This window comes from Onychomys torridus, chromosome 13, assembly GCF_903995425.1.
Source record: "Onychomys torridus chromosome 13, mOncTor1.1, whole genome shotgun sequence".
Lineage (NCBI taxonomy): Eukaryota > Metazoa > Chordata > Mammalia > Rodentia > Cricetidae > Onychomys > Onychomys torridus.
Genome location: NC_050455.1, coordinates 4,541,693 through 4,558,905, shown reverse-complemented (window position 1 = coordinate 4,558,905; position 17,213 = coordinate 4,541,693). Strand labels below are relative to the sequence as shown.

At 44.5% G+C, this 17,213-nt stretch overlaps 1 protein-coding gene across 4 annotated transcripts in view; it reads left to right on the top strand.

The window, feature by feature from the left end:
- The window catches only part of Znf521 (zinc finger protein 521), a 285,109-nt gene that overhangs the window by 116,005 nt on the left and 151,891 nt on the right, over positions 1–17,213 (top strand). For all 4 annotated transcript variants that reach the window (XM_036205083.1, XM_036205082.1, XM_036205081.1 and 1 more), the window contains one exon: positions 9,514–12,866. In XM_036205083.1, coding sequence (XP_036060976.1) covers positions 9,954–12,866 — 2,913 coding nt within the window. In that variant the 5' untranslated portion in view covers positions 9,514–9,953. The remainder of the gene's footprint in view (positions 1–9,513; positions 12,867–17,213) is intronic.

Sequence of the window (17,213 nt, the reverse complement as noted above, 5' to 3'; positions counted from 1 at the left end):
CACGTATTTAAACCCATCTCATCTGCACTGAAGGAGCTCTTTACCCTCTGTCAGTGCTGCTTGGAAGCTACTCTCCCTTTGCAATTCCAGTTTCTCAATTCTGTTGGGATGTTGTGGGAATCCTTTCTTCTGAGGAAGCTCTGCGGCTTGGCCTTTCTATAAACCCTTTCTGACACAAAGTTTCAAGATCACCATCTGAAGTACCTTAAGTTGTTCATACCACAGTAGCATACAGCATCCTCATAAAATGCAAGAAAAGCAGGGTAAAACACAGGTTCCCGGAGTTGAAGTTACATGACTGTGCCTGAGGAAGTCTGTGCCTTCATAAAATTAAAACTGATTGTTTACCACAGATCCTAAACCTTCCTATGCCATATTTGGCACAGGAATGTCAGAATCGAGAACATGCAGGTCAGTTGGCTTGCAATAGTAAATGAATCACTGTGGCAATATGCCCCCCCCCCCCCAATCTCTCTAACAGCTTTTTCTACATTAACAAACCCTATTTATCACTTTACTGCACAATGAATCCACAGGGGGTGCTAATTGTTCATTAATTAAATTTTAGCCTTTCAACACTTTTGTATTCTCCAGTGGCCTTGTCTGCAGTGAAGTACACAGAGTGGCCTTTTTCAAACTGCCAAAAATTCAAGTTGGTTTTTACTGCTGCTGTGGATACCATACAGGTAAATTTCAGGGCAGAGGACACACTGCTGTACTCTCTTAAGTCCCTGTGACCCGAAGTTTCCAGCTTAGCCTTCAGCCTTTGGAGTTGAGACAAAACCCGGGAAGTGTTGTTGAGCATGACAGAACAGTCAATGCTAGGCACTCTGAAATGAAATTTGATTCTTTATCAGAAATCCTATTGATTTATGACAGGTCCCCAAGAAGCAGTGAACCTGGTGGAATGAGGCATGACTCTCTAAGACCCATCATTCCCTAAGGAAGCCATTTCAAACTTGGTTTTCTATGAAAGACTCCTCTTCAGTTTAGGTTTTTGGTGAAGAGGTTAAGTTACAAATCCCCAGGTTAGGTGAGGAGGTAGGCCGGGTGGGAAGTGCTGGCTGGGCAATCCTGAGGACCCAAGCCTCCCACAAAGCACTCATATAAGTAGCTGGGTATGACAGCACATGCTTGTAATCCTGGCTCTGGGGAGAATGAGATCCAGGGATTCTCTGGGCTTCAGGGGCCTGGTAAACCTCGTGTCCTAGTGAAAGGCCCTGTCTCAACGACAAAAATAACAACAAAACATGAAGGATGACTCCTGAAGAATAACACCCAAGGTTGGCCTCTGGTTTCCATGTGTAGTCATGTGGGTGCATATGCACCCCCCCCAGAGTCATTATGTTATATTACTATACATTGGGGGCCCTGTGAATCCTATTGGCTATTCCTACAGGACATAGCTGCTGCCTTCAGGCTTGCTAAGCCATAATTCATACTAGTGCAAGGAGTTTTGAAACAGAGTTTGCCTTAAGGATTAGAGTAGTCCTGGCACTTGGCATGCGGCTCATGACTCTGATGCACACTGTTCTGTTGTGGGGCTTCTGTTACAGTAGTGAATTAGTCACACCTTGCCAGTGTACACAGTTCTGTTACAGGATGAATTAGTCATACCTTGCTGGTGTGCACAGTCGTGAAGTGAAGTGCACTAACAGTGCACTTTAGCTTTTAGGAAATCTGTAAGTCACATTCAGAGGTTTTATTTGAGAATTTTTACTCATTTAAAAAAAATTGTGTCATGTAGACATTTAAGCCACTTAAAATGATTGAAGTCTCACCATGAGGAAAGCAACAATTGTGATGTCTCACTCCTTCCCTCTTCTCATTGTCACTGAAGGGTGACTCCTGCGCCCCTAGCAGTATTAATTCTGCTCATTTGTATCTTAGCTCAGATGTCGGATTTGTTTCTTAGAAGACTACCAGTGAGGTAGACTGAAGCTTTTCTGGTATTATACTGATATTATATGTCAACCCCAAACACCCATGCATGGTGTTTAACGCATTTTAATTTAACAAATGAACGAACAGCAACAAGTAGCTGTTTTGAGGCGTTATTCATGCTAAGGGGGGGGGGTCCTATGTAAACATAAGAATATGTAGTGACTAATAAATGTTACAGGCTGGCAGCTCAGTAGGTAGAGCACTTGCTTGGTAAGCAAGAGCAAGGCCTGAGTCCGATTCTCAGAACCTGGGCCCCATGGTATGCACTTATAATCCAAAAACACAGGGGTCAGAGGTGGGCGGATCCCCGGGGCTTACTGTCCAGCCAGCTAAGTTGAATCTGCCAGTTCCAGGCCAGTGGGAAACCCTGTCTCAAAAATTTAAAAAGGGGAACAAAGTAGATGTTGTCCCAGGGAAGGCCACCCAAGTTTGACCTCTGTCTTCCACATGTACAAACATATGTGTACAACCGCACGTGTGATTACACAACACACACACACACACACACACACCACAATTAGTAAAAGAAAAAGAATAGAGACTAGGGAGAAATACTTTGTGATGCCTGTCATTATCAAAGCAAAGATAAACATGTTAAACAGCTTAAGGAATGCACTCACTCCAGTACTGTGAACAGATGTGCAACACACGGCTGCCTATTACTGAACGCCAAGAAGTTGGTGCTTATCATTAGTGACATATAGTTTTAAGGGAGCCAAAAGATAGGAAAAGCAAAACAGTTCTCAGGCTCCCTCCTCCCCAAACCGGCATAATTGGAAACTACTTTTCCTTCTGTCTGGCTTCAGCAGCACCCGCCTTGGTTTCCATGAGACGAGGACTTTTCTTGAACTGGTTTTGTGTCAGCTTTTTCCTTGTTTGAGAGGTGGAGTCTGAGTGTGAACTACTTAAGAATGCACTGTTCACTGTTTAATTTGGCTCGGGAAGATGGAATTCATCAAGCGCCGTCTGTTCAGATGAACTTTAAGCAATGGCAAGCAAAGCGTTTGTGGTCCTTGCTGCACACGCGATGCAAATTGCCTTCCAAACACCGTGAGGCTGTGAAGGTCCAGGATCGCCCAAGAAGAGCAAAGACCCTGTAACTTCTTATCTCCTGCACTCGATCATCAGGAGTGCTAAAGGGTTGGTAGGGGGGAAATGAGTCACTTTTTTTTTATTAGGGTGTAATAAAACTAAAAAGGAAAAAGAATAACCCCGAAGTTCTCATATCTGGAATCCATCTTAAGACTAAGGTAAAGTCTGCAGCAGGCCCAGCCCCCACCACTCCTGACATTAGTGGGTAACCACCCTTCCCTACAACCTGTTCATGCATTTAAGTGGCCCTTCCAGAACCATTTGGGTATTACAGACTTTTAAAGCACCTGTGAATAATAAATAATTTTAAAGCTCACATTTCTCTTTTGAACACCCTGTAAAGAGTATTCATTTTCAGTCAGTTAAATACATTATATGGTATAGGAGTGGATTTAGTGCGGAGCTGTTGATTTTAAAAAGAGACAAAGCAAATACACACACACACACACACACACACACACACACACACACACACTAAATATTATTAAAGCTGCAGTTTTTCCATAACTTTGGACATTCCATTCAAGAATGAAAGGAAGTTGTTATTTGAGAATGCAAAATAGTTTATTTAGAATGACCTCATCCTTTGGGAATTTCAATCATTGCTGTAAAAATGCATTGCACAATTTGTCTTGGTGGCTTTGAAAATGATGTAAATTTGTTAGCATGATAGCATGGGAAGATACACAAGCACCCTTGTCACCTGTCTGTTAAACACAGTTTAAATTCCTGTGCTGCTTCAATGGCGCCTCAGCCACTGGCATTCCTGTGCACCCGTATGTTTCCCTCAGGAGTCCCAGCTCGTGTTAAGGTGATTCTGGTAACTAATGAATGGGGAAAGTTCAAGCCCACTGAAGTAGACAGCTGGCAGACATAATGAATCAAATGTAGAAATAAAGCAGGACAAACCTAGAAATCAGCTTTGGTCTTAACGTTTTAGCCTATTGCTCAATACTTGCAAAAGGAATATGTTCAATTAACTTATTATGATGTTAAATAATGCCATGGCTGGATTGCTTTTGCTTGAAAGGGAAGGGAGGTAATTTCAAAATTATATCCTCAGCTTCAGAATTACATAGTAACGTACGTTCTTGTTCCAAGGTTACCTATCTTTAAAGACCCAAGATTATATCCTGTGTATGATAATTTAATGCTTAGAATAAAGCATGGATTTATGCTCCATTAATTTTTAAGATATTGCCAACTATTCATGTTTTGTTTTCTTGCTGGCTGTATACACTACTGTGAATGCTTCAGGCATTATAGATTTCTATTGGGCCACCCTTTAGAACTTGTATTCCAGGGGTTCTATTAAAGAAAAGGAGGTAGGAAAATGTGTTGATGTAAGTGTGTGGCCATTTGGAAGGGAAGGAGCACATGGCACCCGTCTCAATCTCTCACATGCACAGCTTTTCTTCGAGCAGCGACAAGGTGCTCCAGAAACAGTCACTAATCTTTGTAACACCCTGGAGGGTAAGTAGTGAGAATTATTATCTTCATATTGCAGGTAAAATACTTAGGTAGGGGCAGATTAAATGACTTGGCCAGGTCACTCTCAAAGTCTGTTATGAAGCTCAAAATAAAACTCCAGACTCCTGACTCTCTGTTCTTCTGAGTCATGGCACCTGGCACAGAGATGGACCAGGCCTGTCAATATTCCTTCACTTTCTCACACATGAAGACTAACTTTTCTCTAAAGCTCTTCTGTGTTAACCTGGTTTCCTTACACACTTGCACACCATGGTACCCAGACCTTAATGATATGTTCCAAGGGGACTCTGCTTAAACTGAAGGAACTTGGTCTTAGAGAGAGATGGGGGGCTGGCTTCTCACTAACCCAGGCCTGGGAAGAGCTGGGTATCACGCAAGTTAGTCAGTCGCTTGTCCTAATTTCTAGAATTTCTTAGATGTGTGTCATTTCTTTAATGTGTGTGGGTAGGTGTGGGTATGCACACATGTGGAAGTCAGGGGTTGACCTTGACTGTTCCTCAGTTGCCATCTGCCTCATTTGCTGAAGTAGAAATAGTTTTTCACTGGACCTGGTGTGCATGGATTTGGTTCAGCCTGCTGGTCTGCAAGCTCCAGGATCCCTCTGCCTCCACCTCCCATCACTGGGATTACATGTGTAGACAACCGTAGCCATCTTGTATATTTGTCCATTTGTTAGCAGTGCGGTACTAGGGGTGAATTTAGACCCTCAGGCTTGGGCTGCAGATGCTGTACTCACTGAGGCATCTATCTAGCTCCCTAATTTCTTTAACATGGAGAGTGATCCAATGCATTTTGTAACTTTAATTTCTTCTAAAAAATTCCAAATTGTCTATAATGATGGAGTTGACCCCGACAGGCTTGGCTTCTGGCCCCACCAAGACCTGCTTAATGGTATGAAACAAGACTGGGCCACGCTCCTGACTCTCCTGAACTGATCCCCATCCTCTTTCTTTCGGCCCATTATTTTTATTTCTGGCTGCGTTTACTAGATTTGGAAGATGAACAGTATCTGGAAACCTCTGCTTCTCTTCCACAATGGCAGGCCCTTAGACTACCTTGCTCCTTCGGATAACAGGGTGGCCCTGCCAAGCATGCCTGTGGCTCTGTCTGCAATGGCTGGGACAAAATCACCTCCGTCTTTGCTTGCATCTTCCAGGTTGCTGTGTGAGGGTTGAAGGCCCACACCACAAAGATACTTTGTGCTCTGGTCCTTTTCACTGTGGTGTAGGTCGGAGCTTGACTTTGCTGTTCTGTTGGTAAGCACTTTTGCCCATAATATGATGGAACAGGTGTTGCTCTGCTGCTAACTGAGTTTCCAGCTGTCCACCCTCAACACAGACCAGGCAGAATCTGGTATTCTGTCCTCTGAGGCGGCCTGTAGAGTCATTGAGCCTGAGGTGGAGGTCTTCCTTGCAGGATATGGCCGTTTTGATGCCAGAAGATGGTCGGGAAAGCCTGGCTGGCTAACAAAGACAGGCCTTCAGCGGCTGGGTGTAGCTCCAGCCCCACATCCCCTTTGGCAGCTGCTCAGAGGCCACAGCAGTGTGGCCAGCCAGCAAAATTAGGAAATAAGGACCTCTTTTATTTACTCAGGCTGCTGAATCATGGGCATTCCTGTCTGCTTGGAGAAAAGTCAGGCGGCTCTACTTTCCACGGAAAGTCTCAGGAGTGCCGCAGACTTTCATCTCAGAGTGTTCACACACTTGTTTTAATGTGCTTTATGGAAATGGTGAAACTCAACAAGTGCAGTCGCTGTAGGCAAACATCTGCACTAACTATGCACACACATTTGCATCTTTAAATAGCCTTCTAGGCCACAGAGTGGCCCCAGCAAACTTTCTTCCCTCACTAGAAGATCTTGCCTTAGCTCTCTGAGAGTCAAGGAGTGTGAAGCGACTGATTCCAAGGTCTGAAATTTAACATGGATGTCAAAATGCCTCGTATTGAAATGCCTGCCAGTTGCCAGAACACAGAACGACAGTTGGTGGCAGCCTGGAGAACGTTCAAGTTGATTCTGAATCTGGAGTTTGGAAGAATCCACCATAGATTTTTCCATGTGTCAGACAATGAACTCCCAATTCTTTGCTGGCAATGGAAGCATTCCTTTGCATGGCTTAAGTACCAGTTATAGGCAGTTCTGGAAGAATCAGGTAGACCTCAGAGATAGAATGGCAGACACAGTCCACCAGACAAGTCTTGAGAGGACAGGACACCACAGGGACATGGACCAGGCCCTGGGGGGTTAGTTTCTAGCTTCTTTAACTGCATGTTTCTAGTACTGGCCAGTGAACTTTCTGCCATCGTGATGGTAAAGCAGAAATCAACCTTTTGGAAGCAGCTTCTGTTCTCATATTTATTCCTCTCTCTAAAAAACAATATTTGCACCTCCAAGTTTCCCCTCTGCTCAGTCCATTCCCCTGTCCTGAGATGTATGAACTTTGTGGGTGTTTGTCCCCTTCGGCTAGGGGGTCAAGAGGCAGGGATGAGCCAGGGCAGAAAAGCTTTCCAGCACTCTGAATTCCAGTCAAATACCCTATCCTAAGTTCATCTCCTCAACATGTTAATGAAATTTTAAGCTTGAAAGAACACTTACATAAGAGGTGGAGTCTAGCATGGACCCAGACAAGAACCTGATTTAAACATGGTGTTAAGGATTATACTCCCTTTTCTTTCTTTGTAGTTATGGCTCATTGCCTCGCAATTCTTCATACATACCTGGTGTCAGGAATTGTAGACTTTATTTTTATAGTGGCCCATTGCCCAGTGATTCTTCATACATCTGTAATAATGATACATCACACCCACACATAGTCTAGGACTTAATGATAAATTGGCTTGCTAGAATTTCAGGCTTACTAGTTCATTTCATAGCAGTCTGGAAGCACAGCGAAGTCTTATTCACTGTTTTCTCCAAATGTGCAAATGAGATGATGTGTTTGAAAATATTTAAAAATAAAGCAGCAGGATTTAAATGTAAAAGACAAATGTGAAGTATGGCACGATTTTTAACCCAGACTGCAGAGTGAATTTATTAATGTTTTCAATTGGAAGAATCTGTAGAAATTTTGGGTTCTTTCAAGGATACCAAGTGCACGTATCTTAAGGGAAAACTAAATCTCTGTTCTGTTGTTTGTGCTGTTGTCGCTTTGATTTTTTATTTGTTTGATTGCTTGTTTGTTTGCTTTTGGTTTAGTTTTTGATAATTGCCTCCACATGTACTACATCACGAGTAGAGTTTCTCTGTGTGTCCCTATAACTCTTACCTGCCTCTATGAAACCCTGTCCTAATCTGGAAGCGGGAGAGGCCGTGGAGTCCTATAAATGAGGAGACCAAATCATGAGGTTTTCAACGTGCTTTGTTGCAGTGGGCAGGGATCCAGGAATGGTGTTTGGTTGTTTTCTAAGGGGGAGAGTGCTGCCATCTGGCATCGATAGTGAGATGGCCTTGTCATCAGTTTCTCCATGCAGGAAAGGAACGATCCTCATCTGTTTCCTGTGGATAAGGAGGAGGCTGACAATCTACTAAAATCTTGTTACCTTAAAGAAAGCAGACATGGAATCCATTCTACAATGCCCGCCCGCTTCTGCTTTCATGTTCTTCATGTTGCTGCTCGTGTGTGAGCCTCAGTGCCGAGGCATTTAGCTACCTGGATTCTGTTCTCACCGGTGACTTCCAGAACCTATCTATATTTGTAACAGAAATGCTGTCACGCCCATCTCCCAGCCCTTGCATTTCCTGAACTTTGGAAAATATTGTCTTTTGGATTTTCAACACTTTTAAAACTTCTGACCTTGAGTGAGAAATTATTGTAAAAAGCAAAACAGCGTTTACAACTGTTTTGAGAAGGTTGCGTTTTTTTCACTTGGATGTTAGGGAAACCTCAGGAAAAAAAAAAGGAGAACACCAAGTAACCAAAAAACACCACCTAATGTAAATCTAAGGTTGAGTTCCTTCACGCATACCGTGCTAAGCTTGATCTGCAGGCAGCCTTGTTTGTCTGCTCTTTGTTACACATAAATCTCTCAGCGTTTACCATAATCATTTATCACTTTTCCTGTTTCCAGTTTTTCACAAGTTGCTTTGTCTCTGCTCACCTCAAAGTGCAGGTCCTGTTTAGCTAAGGAAGTCCAGGCCGCTGATGCTTTTTGCAGAAGGAAGAAATGGTGGCCCACCTCTTGAACTTTCCCAACAAAACACACGATTACAATCTGGTTCTACTGAAACTCTTCATTTTTTTTTTCCTTGATCCTGGCTGATCCTAGCTGTATGTAATATCTAGCAGTGCCTTCTAACATTTAATAATCCACTTTTTGGCCTATGGTTTCTGAATCTTTCAGTTATTGAAGAAAACCTGGTTGTCTTTCATTACACAAGACATAATTATTATTGTGTTTTCTGTCTCCTTTCATGTGCTTACTTTTTAATATTTTTTGCTGAAAGCAATAAGGTCTGTATCAATAAGAACCCCATAAAAGAGTTTTGGTCTTCAGAATTGCCTTTTTATAGAAAAACAAGCAAAATGCAGAGGGAATTTTTTATTAAATATTAGACATCTGGGTTGACTGCATTAATTTTAAATCACTCCTGTAATATTTCCTCTTTTCATTTGCTTCTTCACATGCTCACAGAATATGCAAATCATTTTAGAGTGAATACAAAAGAAACATTAAATATATTAAAATCTGCATTTTAATAAAATTGTCAATGTGTAATATATGCCTCACTTCTAAGGAAAAATGATAAAAGTAATAACGGGGTAATTTAGACATAGAACTATTTAATATCTTTTTATATTTTACAAACCAGAAAAAAGTAAATGAAGAATTAAAGCTTGGACTCAGATTCGAAAATGTCTTACTCAAATGCTTGCTCTTCCTTCCTGTAGAAAGGTTTAAGATGGCCGGAGTATGTGTTCAGGGAAACGGTGTGAATGACTTCCTCTTGAGTTCTCAGTGTGTGTAGTGATAAATTGCCTCTCTTTGCAGATGGAGTTGACGTTGAGGACGACCCCACCTGCTCTTGGCCAGCCTCCTCACCTTCCAGTAAGGACCAGACTTCCCCCAGCCATGGAGAAGGCTGTGATTTCGGCGAGGAAGAAGGTGGCCCTGGACTGCCGTACCCGTGCCAGTTCTGTGACAAGTCATTTAGCCGCCTCAGCTACCTAAAGCACCATGAACAGAGCCACAGCGACAAGCTGCCCTTCAAATGCACCTACTGCAGTCGGCTGTTCAAACACAAGCGCAGCCGCGACCGCCACATAAAGCTCCACACGGGGGACAAGAAGTACCACTGCAGCGAATGCGACGCGGCCTTCTCCAGAAGCGATCACCTGAAGATCCACTTAAAGACTCACACGTCCAACAAGCCATATAAATGTGCCATTTGTCGCCGCGGGTTCCTATCCTCTAGTTCCTTGCACGGACACATGCAGGTTCATGAGCGGAACAAGGACGGCTCCCAGTCTGGCTCCAGGATGGAGGACTGGAAGATGAAGGACACTCAAAAGTGCAGCCAGTGCGAGGAAGGCTTTGACTTCCCAGAGGACCTCCAGAAGCACATTGCAGAGTGCCACCCAGAGTGCTCCCCAAATGAGGACCGAGCAGCCCTCCAGTGCATGTACTGCCATGAGCTGTTTGTGGAGGAGACCTCCCTTATGAACCACATAGAGCAGGTGCATGGAGGCGAGAAGAAGAACTCATGTAGCATCTGCTCAGAGAGCTTCCTCACTGTTGAGGAGCTGTACAGCCACATGGACAGTCACCAGCAACCAGAGTCCTGCAATCACAGCAACAGCCCTTCCCTGGTCACCGTGGGGTATACCTCTGTGTCCAGCACGACTCCAGATTCCAACCTCTCAGTGGACAGCTCAACTATGGTGGAGGCCGCCCCACCAATCCCGAAGAGCCGAGGGAGGAAGCGAGCCGCGCAACAGCCCGCTGACATGACGGGGCCCTCCAGTAAACAAGCGAAAGTTACCTACAGCTGCATCTACTGCAACAAGCAGTTGTTTTCAAGCCTGGCAGTTCTGCAGATCCACTTGAAAACTATGCATTTAGATAAGCCAGAGCAGGCCCATATCTGTCAGTATTGCTTGGAGGTCTTGCCCTCACTCTATAACCTAAATGAACATCTTAAACAAGTGCACGAAGCTCAGGACCCAGGCCTGATTGTTTCGGCCATGCCTGCCATCGTTTACCAGTGCAACTTCTGTTCTGAAGTTGTCAATGACCTCAACACCCTTCAAGAGCATATCCGCTGTTCTCACGGGTTTGCCAACCCTGCCGCCAAGGACAGCAATGCGTTCTTTTGTCCCCATTGTTACATGGGGTTTCTCACTGACTCTTCTCTGGAAGAGCATATAAGACAGGTCCATTGTGACCTCAGTGGCTCCCGGTTTGGGTCTCCTGTGCTTGGAACTCCAAAAGAACCCGTAGTTGAAGTCTATTCCTGTTCCTATTGTACGAATTCGCCAATATTCAACAGTGTTCTTAAGCTGAATAAGCATATTAAAGAGAATCATAAAAACATTCCCTTGGCCCTGAATTATATTCACAATGGGAAGAAATCCCGGGCCTTGAGCCCCTTGTCGCCTGTGGCCATAGAGCAGACATCTCTTAAGATGATGCAGGCAGTGGGAGGTGGCCCTGCCCGTTCTGCCGGAGAATATATCTGCAATCAGTGTGGTGCTAAGTACACATCCCTAGACAGCTTTCAGACTCACCTCAAAACCCATCTGGACACCGTGCTGCCGAAACTGACCTGCCCTCAGTGTAATAAAGAATTCCCCAACCAGGAGTCCTTGCTAAAGCATGTGACCATCCACTTCATGATCACCTCAACCTACTACATCTGTGAGAGCTGTGACAAGCAGTTCACCTCAGTGGACGACCTCCAGAAGCACCTGCTGGACATGCACACTTTTGTCTTCTTCCGGTGCACCCTCTGCCAGGAGGTGTTCGACTCCAAGGTCTCCATCCAGCTGCACTTGGCCGTGAAGCACAGCAACGAGAAGAAGGTCTACCGCTGCACGTCCTGCAACTGGGACTTCCGCAATGAGACCGACCTGCAGCTGCACGTGAAGCACAACCACCTGGAGAACCAAGGCAAGGTGCACAAGTGCATCTTCTGCGGGGAGTCCTTCGGCACGGAGGTGGAGCTGCAGTGCCACATCACCACGCACAGCAAGAAGTACAACTGCAGGTTCTGCAGCAAGGCCTTCCACGCTGTCATCCTGCTGGAGAAGCACCTGCGAGAGAAGCACTGTGTGTTTGAGACCAAGACCCCCAACTGCGGCACCAACGGGGCCTCAGAGCAAGTGCAGAAGGAGGAGGCCGAGCTGCAGACCTTGCTCACCAACAGCCAGGAGTCCCATAACAGTCACGACGGGAGTGAGGAGGACGTGGACAGCTCCGAACCCATGTACGGCTGCGACATCTGTGGGGCGGCCTACACCATGGAGACTCTGCTGCAGAACCACCAGCTCCGGGACCACAACATCAGACCCGGAGAGAGTGCCATCGTGAAAAAGAAAGCAGAGCTCATTAAAGGGAATTACAAGTGCAACGTTTGCTCGCGAACCTTCTTCTCCGAAAACGGGCTCCGTGAACACATGCAGACCCACCTGGGCCCTGTCAAACACTACATGTGCCCCATCTGTGGAGAGCGCTTCCCTTCCCTCTTGACTCTCACTGAACACAAAGTCACACACAGCAAGAGCCTGGATACTGGAAACTGTCGCATTTGCAAGATGCCTCTACAAAGCGAAGAGGAGTTTCTGGAGCACTGCCAGATGCACCCTGACCTGAGAAATTCCCTGACTGGGTTTCGCTGTGTGGTGTGCATGCAGACTGTCACCTCCACCTTGGAGCTCAAAATCCATGGGACCTTCCACATGCAGAAGACAGGGAATGGGTCCACTGTGCAGACCACTGGGCGTGGCCAGCACGTTCAGAAACTGTACAAGTGCGCGTCTTGCCTCAAAGAGTTCCGTTCCAAGCAAGATCTGGTGAAACTTGATATCAATGGCCTGCCATATGGTCTGTGTGCCGGTTGTGTGAATCTCAGTAAGAGCAGTAGCCCGGGCCTCAGTCTCCCCCCTGGTACCAGCAGACCTGGCTTGGGCCAGAATGAGAACCTGAGTGCCATGGAGGGCAAAGGCAAGGCAGGGGGACTGAAGACACGCTGTTCAAGCTGCAATGTCAAGTTTGAGTCTGAAAGCGAACTCCAGAACCACATCCAGACGGTGCACCGGGAGCTCCTGCCAGACGGCAACAGCACACAGTTGAAAACGCCCCAAGTGTCGCCCATGCCCAGAATCAGTCCCTCCCAGTCAGATGAGGTAACTCGCCTTTCTCACATTTGCTGTTTCCCCTCCTTCAAAAGCTACCCCCACTTTATAGTCAAGCTTTCCATGATTTTTATCTATGATTGTCATGTAAGCCAAGAGATGTGTAGTTTGAAATGTAATGTTTCTCTCCCTATATCCATTAGCTAGCAATTACTTGGTTCCTGATAAGTAGCATTTTGGCCTGAATGGTGCAAAATAGGACTAATTCCAGTCCCCCTAGGACATTGTCTTCTCAGTGACTGAAGAGACTGGTTCTCATGCCAACCCCACTGAGATCTGGAATCTCAGCATAGCTTCACCGCACATTGAAATCCCCAGCAATGACTTGTGTGCATGGCAAAGAGATAATGACACATGAGTAAGATAGTGTGAGCCAACATGCTGGCTTGGAGTCAATTAAAAAGAATATATATATATATCGGCGGGTAACAAATTAGGTAGGGGTGTCTTTCTAATACAGTATTGTCAACATTCATTGTTTTTCTTTGTCTTCTGGATAGTGGGGAAAATACTTTCTCACAACAGGAGTTTTTCAAAGTGCCCACATTTATCTGCATAAAGACACCATCCTGGAGCATCGCTCTCTGTGGTCCAAAATTAACATTTCCCCCCCTCCCACCCCAGTTTCAGAGTGCTGCTTCTCCAGCTTTCCTTTGGTACAGCGAGTACGAAGAATATATTTATTAACAGTGCAGTTGTAGCTTTATAAACTACCATTCCTCAAAGCTGAACAGAGAAGGGCCCTGTGGAATGTTGCCTTTCTCACCCCCACTTCCCTGCCTGCTCCTATCTGGAGACCCATCCAAATGAAAACCCCAGGGAGATCCTTGTCCCTTCCATGTGGGGTTCCCCTACAGTTCTTATCTTGTCTTTGCACTCCAGCTCTCTCGCAAGGCTCCTGGTGTCTTCCCCACAGATAGCCATCGGGCAGCCAGTAGGAGAGAATGGAGCAGGCAAAAGAGCCCATCCTCACCCTGTGTGGCATCTGTGTGACAGGCAGACTCCCAAACTTTGAAGCTGTTCTCTGTGTCTCCTGCCCAAGTAAATCCGCACTTCCCTCTCATTTAAATAAATGGAATCCTTTCAGACTGATGGAGACAGCTGGGAGAATGCAGTGTGGGTAGGCGGGTCCTGGCTTCGGTGTCACATCCAGGCCAGCAGTCGCTGAAACAAGTGGTACTGAATCATATGAAACTGTGGGCTTTTCCCAAAAAATCTTATTCCAAACAATGTGTAAGTCTGTATGAACATTTAAGAGACGGCATAATGAGTGTGTATGTCTGTGCACTCGTGCAGTTTACAAGATTAGAGTACTGCTCCTCCATCCACTTTCCATCACATTTCTTCCCTGTTTCTCTCTGCTTCCCTCAACCATTTTAAAAATCAGCCTGGGCCACCTGAAAGTACACTGCAAATAGATTTTTGATATCTCCTTAGATGAAGATATTCCATGTTTAGCTGTATTATTGGCTAAGGTAAGAGAGTTAGCTAAATTAGCAGAAATTAGATAAATCTAGAATCTCCACTACAAGAAAGGCCGTATTCAAATTTCTAGACTGTCCCTAAAATGTTTTGTTTTTAAATGTTGCAGAGGGGCTGCAGTGTGTGGGTAACAAATGAGACAGCCTGAGTTGGGATCCTCAGAACCCCCATAAAAAGCAGGTGCAACCATGCTGGGGAGATGGTGAAAGAAGGGCCCCGGGCTTTTTTGCCAGCAGGTCTAGCTGGGGCAGTGAGCTCCAGTGAGAATACCTGTCTGACAATATAAGGTGGTGAAAGATGTCGGGCCACACCCAGTGTCAGCCTCTGACCGACACCCAGACATGCACAGGTGCTTGCACACACACTGTGTACACCACACACACAAACTTAAGTTTTTTGTAAGTTGTAGAATAAGTGTTCATAAAATATTTATGCAAAGAATTGTTCGTCTCTTTTGCAGGAGTTTCAATGTCCATGGTTAACTTAAACAGAATGTAAAGACGGGTTAGAATGACTGCATTAGTGTGTGTGTGTAATTGCGATTTTCTGTGTTAACAATCAAGACTAAACCGTTTGCTTCTTAGTAGATTGCTTCTGGAAATGCCCGTCCATGTCCGCTTTTTCTTATGTGTTCAAGGTTTATACTTTCTGATACTTATAAATTACAGTATCATTCTACTTTAAATGAAATGCCTTTAAAATGAAAGCAGCCTTATGAAGAATATGTACATATTAATTCAGCTAGAATTACTGGTCTAAAATCATTCTTGGTTCCCCCCCTTTTTTTTTCATGCCTTGTTCTTCATAGACTAGCACTCCATCCTTGAGTTAATTCCTCAACCAGAAAACTTATCCTTAAATCATGGTCTATCTTTTAATTAGTCCTGAACTAGTGATGATAGCTAGAAAGATCATTTATAATCTATACTTTCATAAATTATTAAAATATTTTAAAAATACTTGCATCCACAATGATTTTTAAGTACTTAGCTATCAATGGTCAAAGCAACTTTTATGTAAGACATTATCTCCCTCTAAACTTTATCTTAAAAGGCTTTCAGAGATGACCATAATTGACCAGATATTAGGATTTGGCTTGTAAATATTTCCTTTTTTCCTAATCAGCTGAGTGGGTTTTATTTCCAGTATGTTCATTATCATTACTATTGCCATTTAAAAATTCATTATTCTGTTTCAGTTATCAAGTTGTATGGAATATAGTCTCTCAAATTCAGAATTATTTAGATTTACAGAACACTTGCCTAAACATACATAAAAGTTTCTACTTAAAAAAAAAATCCTACAAATATGTTATGTTAGTGGGAAGAAATGATATGATGTAATAAGTATTTATTTGTTTACATTCTTGGTTAGTCATGTTAAATTTGTGATTTCCCATTATAAGTGATGTGTGAGGTTTTGTGGTTTTTTTTTGAATATCAGGTAAAAAGAAAACTTACTATAAAAGCCCAAAGGTGTGTCATTTGGAATGAATGTTATCACAAATGACATGTGAGCTCCAGGACTGTTGCCTTAGGTGCTGGTTTGGGAAGGCCTCAGCAGCAAGGTTTCCAGTCCCACTTTTCCTGCCCAGGCTTCAGGTGAGAGAGGAGGATGACCAGAGATGAGAGAGCCAAGACCCCCAGACTTCGTTTTAAGAGCTCAGATTTTTCTGAATTGTGACTTCTAATCACATAGGCTGCTGGTGGCACTCACATTCATGTTCTTATATGTCAGAGACATATGGGCTATCATTTGATTGATACTAGATTACATAATGGAACGGATTTAAATTTACATATAAATCTAGAGACACGGTACCATATAGTCTCCCAAATGGATGCAAGACAAGAAGTGTGACACTCAAAAGTGGACTGCTGTAGGCAGTTGTCATGTGGAGGAGGCATTGGGAGGTGAATCTGAGCCCCTCTGCTCTTGTTCAGTGCCCTTCTGGGTTTATCAAAAGATTGCTTTCTGTGCTTTGCTCCCATGATTATTAGTCCAAAATTTCTATGAGACTTTGGAATACAGATTTGACAGAATCCTTATCCTTGATGCTCCTCAGTGGTTGACTGTGATGTAATTTGCTTATTACCTACACATCCAGGGATGGGAGAACCCATCAGAGAGGAAGCACACTGACCGTTTAGCTGTCGCTCCATGTGAAGTGCCTGGCAGAGTTCCTGACATTTGAAGTGTGTATGAATGTTAGCTCCTCTGGGTTCCCTGATGATGTCCTGGAAGCCCATCAGTACTGTAGAAGATTGTCGCGTGGCTTTAGAGCTCTTTGATAGATGTGGGAAGAACATGGGATCCATGGGATCCTTCTGCCTAGGTTTTGGTTTTCTTTTGTTTTCGGGATGGTTTCTCGGTTTCTCCCATGGGTCATTTCAACTCCCACTGTTCCTACCAGTGCATTCCAATTACTCTTGCAAGGGCTTTCATTATGGAAGGACAGTGAAGGCCCTCTGATTCAGCCACTGTCCTTTAGAGACAAGCAACCAGGCTCGTATGAATTGAAATAATCTAAGTCACAGAGCGAGTAAGTGGCAGACAAGAAAGTTCAGCACTCTACTCCCCCCACTCCATTCAGGCTCAGGACCATGGGGTTTGTTTCTGTTGAGATGTGGACTCATAGTGGCCTCACATTTACTATCTCACAGCCTGGCCTAGAGCTGCTGGCCCTCCTTTGTCTGCTCTGAGCACAGGATTTACAGACATGTGCTGATCACACCTGGCTAAGATTCTCCTTTGTGCCATTCCAAGCCCAGGCACTTGTCCCAAGCTGCTGGCGTGTTTCTGAGCTCTTTCTGTCCTCAGTCATTTCTCCTCACTGCAGAGGGTCCGTATCCGTTG